General features: G+C 59.5%; 1 protein-coding gene across 6 annotated transcripts in view; it reads right to left on the bottom strand.

The window, feature by feature from the left end:
- Positions 1-15649, bottom strand: part of TACC2 (transforming acidic coiled-coil containing protein 2) — a 166591-nt gene that overhangs the window by 61240 nt on the left and 89702 nt on the right. For 2 of the 6 annotated variants that reach the window (XM_028513260.2, XM_028513259.2), the window contains exon 1: positions 7464-8046. The exons of 3 other annotated variants lie outside the window; for them this stretch is intronic. In XM_028513260.2, the coding sequence (XP_028369061.1) occupies positions 7464-7531 (68 nt within the window). In that variant the 5' untranslated portion in view covers positions 7532-8046. Of the gene's footprint in view, positions 1-7463; positions 8047-15649 lie in introns of those variants that run through there. One more of the 6 variants, XM_028513261.2, reaches the window with a different exon arrangement.

Raw genomic sequence — 15649 nt, 5'->3', positions numbered from 1 at the left:
ACAGTCCATCTACAAATACATTTCCCGGCAAATTGGAAGTTAAAGCCAAGGGGTGAGATGACTGCCTGACTCACTTTGAATAATGACCGGCTGGACTGGCCCGAGTGAGACTTGACGGATGACGTGCTCGCGGGACGGAGAAGGACTTTCTGTCGAGAGAAAGCCCCCTGCGCGGCCCAAGGCCCTGACGTGTGCAGCCGGGCAGTTCTCGGGCTCTGAAACCCCAGACACCCCGGCGGCGGCCCTGATGCTGGGATGCTGCTGGCAACACGGCCCAGCAGGGCGCCTGAGCTGTCGGCCCGTAAGGACACAGAACTACTACCATCTTCCTGCAGCGCCCGGAGCCCGGGGCGGGGCTGCTGCTGCTTCCTTTTAAGGAGACGGTGAGGAAGAAGGGAGAGCAGCGGAGCTGGAAAACCAGCTCTTCTCCGGCAGGTAGGGCACCTGCGGGAAGGACGGCTCCCCCGAGGCACAGCCACCTGTCTGGCCCCCCCCCCGAGCAGGAGCAAAGGTAATTCACTGCTCACGTCCTTCCCAGCCCTCTCATTAGCGCCTGGAGCACTTGCAGGTGCTTCCACCACCCAGCGAGGGGCAGCTTCGAGGGGCAGGAGGAGATGCAGGCGTGGCGAGAGACCCCCCGAGAGAGGAACAGAGGACGGCGCTCAGGGGAGTGCCGTGGAGCTGGGCGCAGAGCTTTGGGACAAAGCAGATGGCTAAGAAGAGCCAAGCATGTAGGAGAGAGGAGGCGAGGGGGAGGGGCAGGGGGAGGGGAGGGCTGTGTGGCATGTGAGAGGGGCAGGCCCCCACTGCTGCAGCCTACAGTGAATGCATCCTCCCTTGGGATGTGCACAAGAGCACAGGCAGGGCCACACTCCTTTAACCAGGGGCACCAGCAGCGTCCCGGGACGCCACACGGTGACAACAGGCAGGCCGAGTGCCGAACCGGCAGTCCTGGTGGCAGTGGGGAAGGTCCTCGCGCCAGGCCCACAGAAACTTAACGCCGGGGGTCCCGCCGAGCCTCTCCCTGCCCCTCCAAGACCCCCGCTGTAGGGCCCCTTGGCGCGGCCCAGCGTGCAGCAGGGGCCCATGACCCTTTCTGCTAGTCGGACACTCATCCACCTGTTCCCGCGTTCCTTCATTCCACACGTTATTTCCTGAGACCCCACCAGGCACCAGGCACTGGGCTCGGTGCTGGGACGCAAGCACGAGCAAGCAGAACGTGCTCACGTGGCTGACGACCTGCGAGAGCAGACAGAAGAGACCCGGCCAAGACCCACCACGGGGGGAGGGGGCAGGGGGGGGCGGGGTGAGTGTCATGAAGAACCGAGACGAGACCGTGCAGAGCCACAGTGTCCAACACGACCACCACTTGCCACGTGTGGCGACTTGACTAAAACTCAGTGGAATCCAACATTCGGTTTCTTGGGTGCACTGCCCACATTTCATTCGGGTGCTCCACAGGCACACGTGGTAGTGGGCTGCCACGCGGACGGCACGGACCAGAGAACCTCACAGCCTCATAGACGCATCTGCGGGACAGCACTGGAGAGGGGGCCGGCCCGGGCAGCTTGCTCTCTGACAGCGGACGGCACGTGCAAAGGCTCCGGGGCAGGTGGGTGTCGCCTGTGCAAAGAACTGACAGGTGACCGGTGTGGCCGGAGAACAGCAGGCAAGCGGCGGGGGATGGGGGCTACACCTGCAGGCCTGGAGCCCCCCCACCCCACGGGGGGTTGGATTTTAGGCTAAACAGCAATGGAAACAGGATCAGGGAAGGAGCGTGATTTTTAGGAAGACAGACGGGGAGGGGAAGGAAGAATATTTGACCAGCAGGCTTCTGACCTGAGCGGATGAGGTTCCACGTGCCGAGGTGGGACTGACCTAGTTTGTATGCGTGTTTGTGTTATTTCGTTTGGAGGGGAGGGAGGTCGTCAGTTCTATTTGGGACTCGTGCAGCCTGAGCTCCCCTAGAAACCCCAGAAGAGGAAGTGAGCAGCTGCGTGAGTGCAGTGCTCAGAGGTAGGGGATGGGACGGGCAGGGGTATTCTGTGTGATACGTTACAGCGTTAAATCCACGCGCACAGATGAGACGCTTGGAGAAAGAGAACAGAGAAACAAAGGGGGTGGCCTCAGCCAGACGCCGGAGGACCTCAAATGGATAAGCAGGCCCGAGGTCGTGAGGGCAGGGGGCACGGGTCCTCACCAGCCAGCCGTGTGACCAGGGCGTAGCCACTGACAGCCCCCTCCTGTGTCCGTGAATGAAGTTGTGCCGGAACACCGGCTTTCTAATCGTCTGTGGCTGCTTTCGAAAGCTCATGGCACAGTTGGGTTGTTGCGACGCAGACCACGTGACCTCCAAAGTCGAAAAGACTGGCTCTCTGGCCCCGTACGGAGAAAGTTTGCTGACCTCTTGATTTAAGCCACCAGATTCCAAGCTTCAGGTTCCAACAGGAAACTGAGGTAGTAGTGCCTGCCTCGCTGGGCTGGTGGACGTACTGTTCCTACGACAGAAAACTACCCCGGAGGCTACCCCGCAAGGCTGAGGGAAAGGGCTCTGCTCTCTCGGCTCCGGCGCGGCAGCGCCCAGCCCTGTCTCCGCGGTTGGCGATGCGCGTGGCACGCACCTGCTCCGCAGAAACAGCCGCTACACTGAGTCTGTGCATAGAAACAGAACCAGCGTCGCCTGAACCCCCACGCCTGGTGTGGGACGGGCGTGTGGAAGCGGTCTGACCGAGTCCGTTCTTCCTGGCCACACAGTGCTCCCCGGACCCCCCTCCGGCCCAAAAAGAAGCATCAGTCCCTGAGCAGCTGGCTGTCATGCGACCACTGTTCACAATGCCCGAGTCCTCGTCGTTCATCTCAGGGGCAAAGGATGGAGTTGCTCAACATTTTCTGCTTACCCTGGTACGCTGCCCTGGCTCAGGCAATCCATCTGTCAGGAACAGCCAATCATGTTTCAGGCTAGAGTGGTTCCTAGGCAACCAAAACTACAGCCACAGAAATAGGCCTGAGGCAGTAGAAAGAAACACAGGGATGGGGGCAGAAGGGCCAATGGGGAGAGACTGGCCCAGAATCCAACGACCTGGACGCAACACTTGTCCACAGTCAGCACCCCAGTCCCGGCTACCTGCCCCCCAGGGCCCTAGCAGAACGGGAGGGCGTGACCCCTCGGGCAACTGACGGCACCTGGAGGGCCTCGGAGTGTCCTTGCCATCAGACCACCTTCGAGAAAACCTGGGGCCAAGTCCCGCAGGGCAGGCAGTGAAGGGTCAGGAACCTCTGCATACGGGCACCTGGCCACAGGAGCCATGCGGGACGTACCCAGGCCTGACAGCCCAGGAGAAAGCACCTGCCGTGGACTCCATGCTCGTGTCCCCCCCACATCTGTATGCTGAGACCCCAACCTCCGGTGTAGTGGGATCATGATGAGATTAGTGCCCAGATGAGGAGAGACACAAGAGAACTCGCTTTTCTCTCCCCCGCCCCCTGCTCTGGCACGTGAGGACACGGGACGGTCATCCGGAAACCAGGCAGCGAGCCCGCAGCAGGCGCTGACGCTGCCGACACACTGACCTCGGGCTTCCCGGCCCCGGAACTGTGCGAGGTCGATGCCCGCTGTATGAACCACGGGAGAGCCGGGGCGATCCCGCTGCAGCAGCCCGAACTGAGGCGGGCAACCACGAGTTTTGCCCAACGACGATACCCGAAGGGAAACCTGCTTCCGGGAACTGAGGAACTACCCCTGGCCCACGGCGGGGACATGAGAGGTCATTCATTGAAGCCGAATGACAGCCCAGGGTCACCTCCGGAAGGAGGGCTTGGCGAGAGACCCCAAGAGGCCTAGGGGAGACCCCCGCCAGGAGCCCCAGTGGCCCTTCTGGCCTCTGGGTGACTTCGGTGCTGGCGGTGCTCGGACCCCCGGTGTCCCTGCGGCTGCAGCTGGGCGATGCTTTGTCTTCTCCGTCTTTACCCACGGGGCGCCGCGCGGCTGGGAAACGCTCTGAGGCAGGTGGGACCCAACCGGTCGCTGGCGCCCCACGAGGCAGAAAGGGCCCGCAGCTCCCCTTTCTTGAGTGTGACCACAGGTGGGCGGGGGGGGGGGGACTCCCATCCTCCCACTGGAACCATTTGACCCCACCTGCTTCTCGGAGCCCAGCCCGAATCCATCAGCTCTCCCCCAGCCAAGCTCCCGGTCCAGTTTTCTCGTCTTGGCAAATCCTCATCCTCGTCTTAGTCATCGGAGCCTAAAACCGCTGTCCCGTCTTCCTGCTCCCGCCCTGTCGATCACCAGGCCTGTGCCATGGTTCCTCCCCAGGTCCCTCCCTCCATCCACCCCAGCCCTTCCACCTTCACCCTCATGGGCCCACGGCCCCGGGTCTTCCTGTTTGTGATTGGCTGTGCAGAGCCCAGATGTGGCGGAGGCACAGTCGAAACTGTCTGAGCTTGCCAGTGGACTCACCCCTGGTCCTTTCAGGTGACAATGGCCGAGAGCTGCCCCTCAGTGGCTGCGGTGTGAGAATTTGCAGGCAGCTGACGGAGCCCCTGGAACGAGGGTCCCCAACTATACAAAGGGCAAAGGACACAATGCTGCTAGCTTAGCAGAAGCCAAGCCATGAGGGGCTGCCACGGAAGGAAGGCGGGACTAGTGGGTCTCATCGATAGACATGGACCACGTTTGCCGGAGCACTTCCTGTCCCTTTCCTGCGCGATCCCCGCCCCCTCTGCTGAGAAGCATTTCTGCAGCGGGGTTCTCCTCTCCCTGCCACCCCTCTTCCGTTTGGAAGCAATGAGACTGCTGCTACCGGAACTTCTCCCCCAGACGGTAAAGAGGCAGCTAGAGAAGTGGCCGGGGTTTCACATGGACCAGGGTGGAGAGGCTGAACTCACCCAGGGCTTCTCAGGCTTTCTTGCCCATAAATCACACGGCCGTCTTTACAAACCAGCCAGCCTGGGGTGGGGGGGGAGCTTCTCCATTTCTAACCAGCCCCCAGGGGAGACAGTGGACCACCCTTCCCCAAAGGGAGGGGGACGCTGGATTCCCAGTCTCCCTCCCTCCTCACCCTGTGGCACTCTGTCCAGAGGGAGCTCTCAGCCAGGCTACCAAAGCTGCCCCAAAAGTACCCCAAACCTGAAATCTGAAGGAAAAAAAATCCTAAAACTAAAAAAAAAAAAACAAAAGAGAGAGAGAGAAAAAATCCTGTAAGCACCGCCAAATCATCTCCACCTGCCCCCGTCCCCTGGTTTCTCTAAGACGTGAGACTGGGCCCTCCCCAGGCCGATCGTTTGCAGGGAAGCACCGGAGGAAAAGAGAAACATCCCCTCCAGACCCCAGCTGCCGCAGACTGTGCCTCAGAGCAGGCGCACCGTCTCCCGGGCCGCAGGCCATGCGCTGCCTGCTGTACTTCCTACTCCATGCACGCGTTTCCAGGTGCCTGGAAACACACGGTCCCATGAAAGACCTGGGCCCATGTGTGCAGAAGGGAGTGCTCTCCTAATACACTTTCTTCAGCCTCTAGACTGGAAATGAGCAAATGCAGAAAAGCAAGCCCTGGTTACTCAGAGAGCGGAGATGGAATTTTAGAGAAGAATGGTTGCTAGGAAGGTCACCAGCCCCAAACATTTCCTCTCTCTCCCTTTTCAAGAAACAAAAAAATGTTAGGGGAGAGAAGGTGGGGTTTTGTGAATGAGTAAACACGCTAAGGCCCAGAGATCCGTATTCACAGACCAAGTAGCAGCTCCAGGGAGAGGTGCCTCAGGCTGGGGGATAAGGACCAACTTGCAACCTTGCAGGGCTGCTGCTAAGTAGCTTCTTCCATTACAATGTGGCCAATCAACCTGGGGCTTTATTTAAACACCACTATCCCCGCAGGGCAGAAGCTTAGGAGACTTGATCCAAAAAGGCGGTGTATCTAACAGAATCTCCCGAGGCTCAGACCTCGGCGGAACACTGGTCCTTCATTAACTGCACTGGGGTCGCGGGCAGGGAGGCTGGGGCCGACGGGCTCCCTTTCCAGTGGCTCAGAGGCCTCTTTTCTGAAACCTACATAGTCACGCTATTTTCTCCCGGTCTCATTCCCTTGGGCAGGTCTGAGCTCGGCTAGCTAGCTCGGGGGCTCGAGGGGACTGATTTCCAGCGTAGAGACTTTTTAAAAAAGAGGCTGAAATGGTCCTTTTCTGCTCAGGCTCGCCTCCTTCCCGGTAGCCCTGTATTTCCATGCCTCTAACAATACTCCACGTGGACGAAAACCAGGGCGAGGATAGGCTGGCGGCGCTAAAATAAATAAATAAGTGAACGACTCCTCCAACCTGATCTGCCTCCATTGTAAGGCGACGCTCTCGGAGCTACGGGGATGGAGACAAACGAGCACACACCTGCTCCTGAGTGAGGGTCGCTGGGAACGTAGGAGGCTCTCTCAGCCTGGCATTACATCACCGGGCCGAGCTCCTCCTCGCTGAAGCCCCCGGGCATGGGGACACAGGAGGGAGCCCCGTAGGGCAGCCTGTCCCTGCTACCACACACAGCCCGGCCCCGCTCTCTTTGCATCTACACAAGGGCTCTCGCTTCGCCGCCCCCGCCCCCGGAACGTGGAGGAGACGCTCTTCTCTCTGGGAAAGGAGCGTGGGTCCGGCTGCAACGTGCAGGCTCACTTTGCAGACAAGCCCGGCCTGCCGACACGGGGCCCCGGCGGCCAGATGGGCCAGACCCATTCGCTGAGCCCCAGCCTCCCCAGGTGCCTGGCCCAGGGAATGGAGCCGGCCGCGCAACAGACGGCCGTGCTCGTCGACACCCACCCAGGAGAAAGGCCACTGTCAGGGCACATTAGCCCTGTGGTGGGGAGGAGAGATCAGGTTCCTGGATCGATGCACAGTCCAATCCTGCCTCCACTAGTGGGCCAATGACAAGGCCGTTCGGCCGGCTTTCCTAAGAATAGCAAGCGGCCTTGTCCTCGACAGTGCTCCCCGCAGAGTGAGCATGTGGGTGCTCGGGCTAACCCGATGCAGGTCCGCCTCGAGGCTCCATGCCATCTGCCCCACCGTGCCAGTGGACGCCCCTAAACTGGCTTGTCTCGTGGGCACCCAGCTGCCGCACTCAAGGGCTCTTCCCAAGAGGCCCCAGTGGATGCCTGGCTGTTCCCTTGCAGGAAATACCACAGTGTTGGGGGGGGGGGTACGGAGCTAAGATGTTCATGGCAGGAGAAACCCCCCACCACGCACTGGACCACTGAACAACAAACACAATTCCAGGGGGGCATTTCTGCCCCTGAGGCAGCATGCTGGGGCTGCCAGATGCTCATGCCAGAGCAGTCACCAAAATGCCAGGAGCAGGTAAAGCCACGCAAGGCTGCCGATATCCCGGGGCTGGGCTCAGCTCCAGGCTGCACAGGCGTCAGGGGAGGAGACAGTAACAAAGCCCAGGCAGCCTTTCCTGGGGGAGAGGGGCTTCCAGGCGGCAGGGGAGCACTCACATTGCCTCGGAAGCCTCCAGGTTCAGGTCGCAGGCGGGGACTGGCTGCAGGGACTGCGACCCTCCCATCCTCGCTGCGCCCCGGCAGGCAGGCTAGCCGCGAGCAGGGCCAGCGTCCTGGCGCGCTTCCTCCAGCCGGGAGCCCGGGGCGGGCCGGCCGGCGGCCGGGGCTGGTGCACTGCAGAGGGGAGCAGCTGCTGGCATCCGTGACGGCGGCGGCAGCAGGGAGCTGCGGTTCGGGCCGATCCGGAGCCCAGGGAGCAATCGCCGGGGAAGTGTGCGCGCGAGGGTGGCCAGCGCGCGCCCAAGTGTGTGCACGAGTGTGGCCGGCGCGCGGCTCTGCGCTCGGGGCGCGCGAGTCTCAGCTTGAGCGCCGGTGTGGCCGGGTCCGCCAGGATCTGCTCTTAAACCCCCGGCAGCAGGGCTCCTGTGTGTGACACGGTGATGTCATCATCCCCCAGCAGCCCCGACCACGGCATCTTCACAAAGCTCCATCGCTGACTCCTCCGGAAACGGGGCCAGGGGGAGGGAGCGAGAAGACCCTCCCTCCGTACCTACACCGCCTTCCCCAGCCGCCCTCTACCGCTCGCATTGTGTGGCTTTGAAATGCAAATGTGCTGCGGGCAGGCGGGGGGCTGGGGACGCGGAGCAGGCTGGGGCCCCGGAGGGGCGTGGTGGTCCGCCCGCTGACCGCAGAGTGGTGGGGGGTATTCTCCACCAGGCTGGCTCATCCCTCCTGGAGGGAGGAAATGGACTCTCCCACCCCAGGGTGGAGGGTGGCTGGAGGAGCAGGTAAACGGGGCGGCCCCAGGAAACCTGAACTTGTTTGCCGGCTCCCCTGCAGCCCCTGCCTCCCTCCGCAGGTAGCCAGGCTGTGGAGGCACCGAGGCCTGAACAAGAGAGAGGGGAGTGCCTGGCTCCCCCCCCCCCCACAACAGTGAGCCCAGGTGGGACCTCCGAAGACACCTTTGCTCACACGACTGGGGAGGCGGGAGGGGGTGTTGGGGCAAGCTGGGGAGAAAGAGGCACGGGGCCCCCTTCAGGGTCTGCCACCCCCCCCCGCCCCCCGTGGGGCCACTCGATGAGTTCTCCGCAGAGCCAGAGGCTAGGCAAGCCCAGAGGCCCTGCGAGGCCCCTAATGCTGCACGAGGGTGTGCAGGGGAGAGGCAGCTTGCAGCGCTGTGCAACCAAAGGGCCCTTCCCAGTGGCTATGGAGCTCCGTCGCAGTGCCCCAGCACCCAGCCCGTGCTCCCATGCTCCCATGCTCCCATGCTCCAGCTGGGCCAGCCGAGCCCAGCCAGCCAGGTCCCCATGCCCAGCTTCTGGATGGCCCCCAAACTCTCCTCCAGTCCTGGGCTCCCAGGCCTTCTCACAAAGGCCGGAGAGGAGCTGCCTCCCCTTCTGGGTTCCGGAGGTGCAGGGCACACAGGGGAACCTGACCCTTCTCTCCTGCCCGCTGTTCCTGTTCCGTGCAGCTCCCCTCCAACCCCCAAACCCAGACTCATGGGCTAATGAACAGGGACCCTCCTCAGCGCCCCTCCCCCCGACCCCCACACAGGAAACCTAAGTGTAGCTAAGTTGTGGCCAAAAGAAAATGAAATGTGAACAAAAATGCTCAAAACATTTTAAAATTCTTCCGACACACCGCGTGTTTGCTCAACGGCGGCCAAGGAGGCTTGGACCAGTGCATCTGCGGTTACGGCTCGCGACGTCAGGATGGTTCCGGAGCGCCGTGGTGGGCCAACTCGCCCCTGCTTGTGTTTAAGATCAGTGTCAACAAAAGCCCAGAAAAATCAAAATTGTTTCCCAGGACGCAACAACAGGAAATCCCCAGGGCACACTGAGGTTTATGTGAAAAGAGCTCAGTCTCGCGGGGAAGGTGACGAACGTCAGGGGGTGGCCTGAGGAGCCCTGCTCTGGAAGGCATCACTGGCTGTCAGGGCCGGGTGTCATCGGTGGCCACGGTCCTGCAACTTGCGCATCCTCGGGCCACCAGCCCCTCCCCGCCCCGCAGGGTGTGTTTCTCTGTCGGAAAACAGCTCTTTCTCGGGCCCCACACATAGTTGGGAATCCAAACAATGTTACCGTGTGGAGCTGCAAATTTCATGAGCGCTAACCTGGACTTAATTGTTTGAGGAAGTGGCTCCTTCCCTGGGCACCGAGGGTATGGCCTCAGCCAGGCTTGTTACTAGGAAAGTATGTGGGGGAAACAAATGAGGGACCAGCAACTTGAACTCATCTGATGGCTTTTTTTTCCATGCAAAAGCACAGAACCCCTTGAGTCCCCTTATCCTTAGCAGCGAGGCGTTTGTTACAATAAGAGAGGGCTTTGAAATGAGACGGGAGTTCAAACCCTGACTCCTCACTCATTTGCTGTGTGGCCTGGGGCCCATTGCTGAACCGTCCCGGGGCTCTGCTTCCGGGCAAAAGAGAGAAAGCAGCCACTTTGCAGGGCATTGGAATAACATTAACGAAACCCCCAGGAAACACCGAGGTGTGTAGGAAAATAGCTAATGATCACGATCGCGTCAGTCTCACAGGGAAGGTAACTGACGTCGCAGGTGACTGAAGGGAAGCCCGTGACCAGGACCCTAGCTGGTGCTGAGGCCGCGCTGATTTCCTTGGCTTCTCTGTAAGAAACGGTGTCCCCTGAGCATGCACCACACAGGAAACGAGGGGGCATCAAAAGTGCAGTGCTTTTATTTAGAATCCCTCCGACCGAAAAGTAACGGTGTAGAGACAAGACAGGTCACACAGTAGGCTGACCCGTGTCACGGACATCAAAAACAGGCCCGAGAACCAGGGGAGACGCCAGTACAAGCTGGGCGCTGGGGTCCGGGCACCTGCAGTCACGTGTCACTGGGTTGTGGGGAGTCCTGGTGGGAGAGCTGCTCCAGCTCTCATTTAAGACCCTCGGATACTTCCTTGACGCATAATTTAAAACAGGTGGTTATCTCGTAATTGAGCCTGTTGTACAGCTGGGGTCAGGGGGCGGGGAGGGAGAGCGGTGAATAAGGAAAAGCCGCTCTGTGGACCGAAAGTCTGTGTCCCTGCAGAATTCTTATGTGGAAGCCCGAACCCCCAACGCCAAGGGACTTCTGGGGGGGCCTCTGGGGGGGTAATTAGGGCTAAATTAAGTCACTAGGGGCCTCTCGTGATGAGATTAATGCCCTTACACAAAGAAAGAGGCTCCTGATATACCCCTCCCCGCCCCCTCCACGTGAGGACACAGTGGGAAGGTGGTCGTCGGGAAGCCGGGAAGAGGGCCCCCCCCAAGACCCCCAGCCACCCAGCCGAGCTGGCGGCCCGATCTGGAACACGCGGACTCCGGAACCGTGGGGGGTAAGTGTTTCTGTGTAAGCCGCCCAGGCCACGTTGTTTTTGTTACAGCAGCCCAGGCTGACCGAGACAGGCTGCTTAAAATACACTCATAGGACCAAGGAAAGCAGCTAACGAAAAGGGAACAAATAAATTACTCCAGTCGGATCAAGGCAACAGGAAAGAACAGCCCCGGGCCCCCACCCCGCCGGGCTGCGATTAGCCAATTGGCCGCAAGGACGGCTCAACACGCAGAGACCACCCCTGCACAGCACACCACCGCCCACGCCCTCCCGCCCCCGCAACCTCAAACCATTCCTCCAAGGTTAAGTCACGGGGCTGTACAATCAAAACACAGATCCCGTTTAAAGTTATTAAACTGCACACAGTGAGCATTCCAATCGCTCCTCCCTTCACGTGTTCAGACCGAGCACCCACTCGGGCCAGGCCCTGGACCGGAGCCGGGACCCCAGACTGTCCCGGATCCCGCTCACTCGTGGAGACCCTCCCTCCTTCCAGGAGGCGCTGCCTGCACAAGCTCCTCCCTTCCTTGCACCGCCTCTTCATCCCCCCAGTCCAATCTCAAGGGTCCACCCTGTCTGCCTGGTGAGGGGCAGAGGCTCGGCCTTTATTTTCTAGATCAACCAGTGATGCCCGGTGCTTCTGGTCACAGCCCTGGTGAGACCCTGAACTCAGCCCCTCTGGGACCCATGGACCACAGCGCCCACATTCCAGCACCCTCGACATAGGCTCAGCCCACCACCAGCCTACCTCCTGACACCCCCCAGACAGCCTGGACACCGGGGTACCTGGAGGAACGCACCCGTCATAGCTAAGACAACGGGCGATTCAACACACATGAAGGCACTTACCAAGTGCCTGGCCGATAAATACAGAATAGGCTGGGTTTACTCCCAAGTTATTCACGGACACAGACCAGAAAGATCAGCAGACCTGCCAAGTCCCTGTAAGCAAGACACAAACTATGTGCTGCAGATGCTCACAACCCACTGAGGTCCAAGAGACGAGCCCGTGGAGAAGGGCGGGCCCTCAGGAGCACCTCTGCGCCCCCCCCCCCCCGCACCCCCCAGAAACAAACTTGAGCGGCCCTGGCTCTGCCTCTGGCCTCCAGGAGCCTCCAGTTGCCATAGCAGCGACGCTCTCCAAACACCACCAGCGGACCCCGCACCGCGAATTCGCCCAAGCGCACGGGCTGGAGGAAAGTAGGTCAGGTCGCAGAAAAACCCATCTGGAGAGGCCTAGGAACGTAAACACAGATGGAGAACAGACCTGGGCAGGGCCCTGCTGCCGCAAAGCGTCCACGGCCTCGGCCAAGAGCTGCCGGCTGCTGCGGAGTGTGGGGAGGGTGGACCGATCCACACCGGGAGCCGCCCCTTTGGGATCCAACCTTGAGAGGGGCTCCCCGCGTGGGCGGGGCTGTCACTGACCTCTTGCAGCTTTCCCTCCATCTGAGGCCCCGAAAGCCCAGCAACTCTGTGCTGAGCGCGTCCCGAATCTGGAAGCCCTGTGAGGGGCCAGCTCACGCCCTTCCCTAAGACTCTGAGGCCGGGAGCTGTTTGAGTTCAGGCCTCCTGTGGCCCGCGTTCAGCAGCCACAGGGACATACGAGCCCGAGCCCAGCAAAGCCGCCCGGGGAGCTGGACGGGGCTGCGGGGCAGGAACAGCCCATTGCTAGCACGCTCCCTGCCCCGGTCTTACAGCTCTGCGACCCTCCTGAAGGCTTCTGAAGACATGGCTTCCATGTCACTCAGACGTGCTCCAAGAGCTGTCACCACCTTCAGGGGGAAGTAAGTCCCAGTTCTGTGTTCTGGCCTGGGTCCCGTCTCTTGCTCCATCCTGCCTTCAAGCAGACCCAGGGTCCTTGCTGTGACCTCACCACTGAGGAGGCACCACCTCCCCCCAACTTCCCCAGCTCTCTCAATCCCTCCCCGGCACCCAGCACCCAGTCCCAGCTCCAGGAGGGGTGGGTCTTGCCCAGCCCACAGACCTTCCCATCGTCTCAGCCTCCAGCAGATCTAAGCCTTGATGCTTCCCCGCCTCGTCCGTCTCCCTTCAGCTGCGTGTCTGTGTCTGTGTCTGATGCTGCCGCTCTCCTGCCCTGCCATGTACAGGCACAGACAGACACCTGCGCATAAAACCTCAGAGGGGGCCCTGACTGGGTAGCTCAGGTGGTTAGAGCATCGTCCTCCCAATACACCAAGGTCGAGGTTCGATCCCCAGTCAGGGCACATGCAAGAAACACCCAATGAGTGTGTCAGTGCAAGTGGAACAACAAATCGATGTCTCTCCATGTCTCTCCTCCCCTCTTCTGCTAAAATCAATTTATAAAAAACCCAAAACCCTCAAGGGACACGAAAAAGGGCCAGCGAGTCCTCAGTCTCACGAGGCACAGAGAGAAGGCAGGAGGTTGCTGGGGGCCACGGGCGTTCCGGTCACCACACGCCCCAACATTCCGTCTCTCGTGCTTCTCCCCCGGGGGTCTCCGTGGTTCTCTCGGGCTGACATTCAAGCTCAGGCAAAACCCCATCTTTTCCAGAAGGTTCTCTGGCTCACTCCTTGAAGAGGGCTGGTCTGTTGTGCGTCTCCCTCCCTGCCTTCCCCATAGAGGGTGGAGCAAAGGCGGGTGTACCGCTGTGAGCACACGGAGCACGCAGTGTATTCTCGCATTAGCATTTATTAATTGTTGTATTATCTTCCACAGGCACAACATCCCACCTACTTTCTCCCCACCCTGTGTTTACAGAGGAGGAGGGGTGGGGGCGGGGCTGTGAAAACCCCAGGGCCTGTGCGAAAGGCAAATTAACGTTGAGAGGTCTCATCCATATGAATAACCTTCTTTCGTTACCAGATTAATTCATCTTTGTTGAGGTGGCGATAATAGGAGATATTCTTTTTTTTAAGATTTTATTTATTTATTAAATAAAATCTTTAGAGAGGGAAGGGAGGGAGGGAAGGGAGAGAGAGAGACAGAGAGAGAGAGAGAGAGAGAGAGAAACATCAATGTGCGGTTGCTGAGGGTCATGGCCTGCAACCCAGGCATGTGCCCTGACTGGGAACCAAACCTGTGACACTTTGGTTCACAGCTCAAGCTCAATCCACTGGGTTATGCCAGCCAGGGCAATAGGAGATATTCTTAAGATGAATTTTTAAACAAGTAATGCTCTACATAATTTTGAAAAAAGTAAGAAAAAAAAAAGGACTCAAGCTTGCGATTTGGGACGGCACAGAAGGAAGCCAGGCTAACAGTGGGGGGAAGTCAGAGTGGGCAAGGCCAGGCCAGAGACACGGACCCGAGCCCCCGGGGTAGCTGCAGGCCTGGCTGTAAGTGTCCAGTGGCCGAAAGCCAAAGAGGAGACAATCGTCAGACATAGAATTCAGAAAACCTAGCTGATTAAAAATAGATAATAAATAAATACAGGTCATCATTTTTGTGACAGATGTCTCGCCAGGCGCTCTCGCGTGGCCCTCCACCAGCGGACGGTGCCTCGGGCGGGCGAGCCCTGCGAGAGTGTCCTCCTGCCGACACCACACGCACGTTCCCATGGCTGCTTCGGAGGGCGTGTCGGCCGCTACTCGGCCCCGCCCCCAGCCATCCCTGTAGGCACGCAACCGGGAGGTTCCCAGAGAACGCGTTTCTGGTTGCCCCGTCCTGCACGGAGGGGCCCACCGTCCACGTGCTCACAGCGACAAGGCCACACGGGGAAGCAAAGGTCGGCGTGAGGAAGATGTCCCCCAGCGAAGCCGACCCAGGCCTCCCCTCGCCGGGCACTCCTCCTGGCTTCCCAAGACCTTGCCAGCTGCCTCCTGTCCTTCCTTGGGCCAGACATACAGCGCCACCAACGGCAAACGACACGCCCCACCGAAAACGCCGGGCACCGTGGAGCCCGTGGGACAGAGCCTGGGGAACGGCTGGAAAAGCCAGCGGGAGCCACGGAGAAATTGGGGGTCTGAACCACTGCGGAAGGAAGGGAAGCCCACCAGGATGGGGGGGTGGGGGCTTCAAGGAGAGGACCCGAGGCCAAAGAACGAGAGAAAGCCTTCGGGACACCGTTCGAGTCCTTCTGTGTTTACAGAAAAGTGGCTCTGTGTGGGCCGGGAGGGCCTGTCGTGAGGCGGAGAGTACGCAACCCTGAAACCACGGCAGAAAGATTCGGCCAGAAATCTTTGCTCATTCGAAGCATGAGCATATGGTTATCATCAAAGTCTGCACCTTGTTAAATAGAAAGCAAATCCTCTTCATAATTTTTTTTTCAAGGTAAAGTTCCAGTTAAACATTTGCCCCACTACAATTCCTTACTTACTGAGTGGGTTCCTTTTAAGTGGCCTTTCTCAGGTAACAATTCACTTTAGATAATCCAGACCCCTTCAGGTGACTACTTTTATAAACTAGGTTTAAGATCACAGGGGGAAAAACCCCACCGGGAGGCCCAAGGTAGACATGTGGCCAAGTAAAACTCTAACCTCCGAAGTGCAAGCTTGTACTTAGAAAGAAAGTCCAGTGTCATTCAAAACTGGGCAGAGAAAACCGACTGACTCTCCGGGGCTAGGTAATTGCCTCTGTTTGGGCTCAGAAATGGGACCGGTTTTATTTCTCTTTCTTCTCGGGGAACTAGTCCCAGGAAGAACAGAAAATCCCACCAGCGCTATACAAATGTTGCGGTCCGGCTAAAGGAGCTTAAACACTGTGTTCGGTTTGAACGTTGATGTGTTAATCCGTCAAGTTCCTCCAGAGCTGAAGCTTACTGGTTGCAGAGGCTGCAGGGGAGGAGGGGGAAGAGGCCTTTTAAGGAAAACGTTCAGGTGTAAACAGAGATGAGATCTCTCGGCTGCCAAAAAAATACCAGTGCGA

Source organism: Phyllostomus discolor, chromosome 5 (genome assembly GCF_004126475.2).
Source record: "Phyllostomus discolor isolate MPI-MPIP mPhyDis1 chromosome 5, mPhyDis1.pri.v3, whole genome shotgun sequence".
In the NCBI taxonomy this organism is placed as follows: Eukaryota; Metazoa; Chordata; class Mammalia; order Chiroptera; family Phyllostomidae; genus Phyllostomus; species Phyllostomus discolor.
Note: the sequence above shows the minus strand (reverse complement) of the source record. Positions and strands in the feature narration are given on the sequence as shown.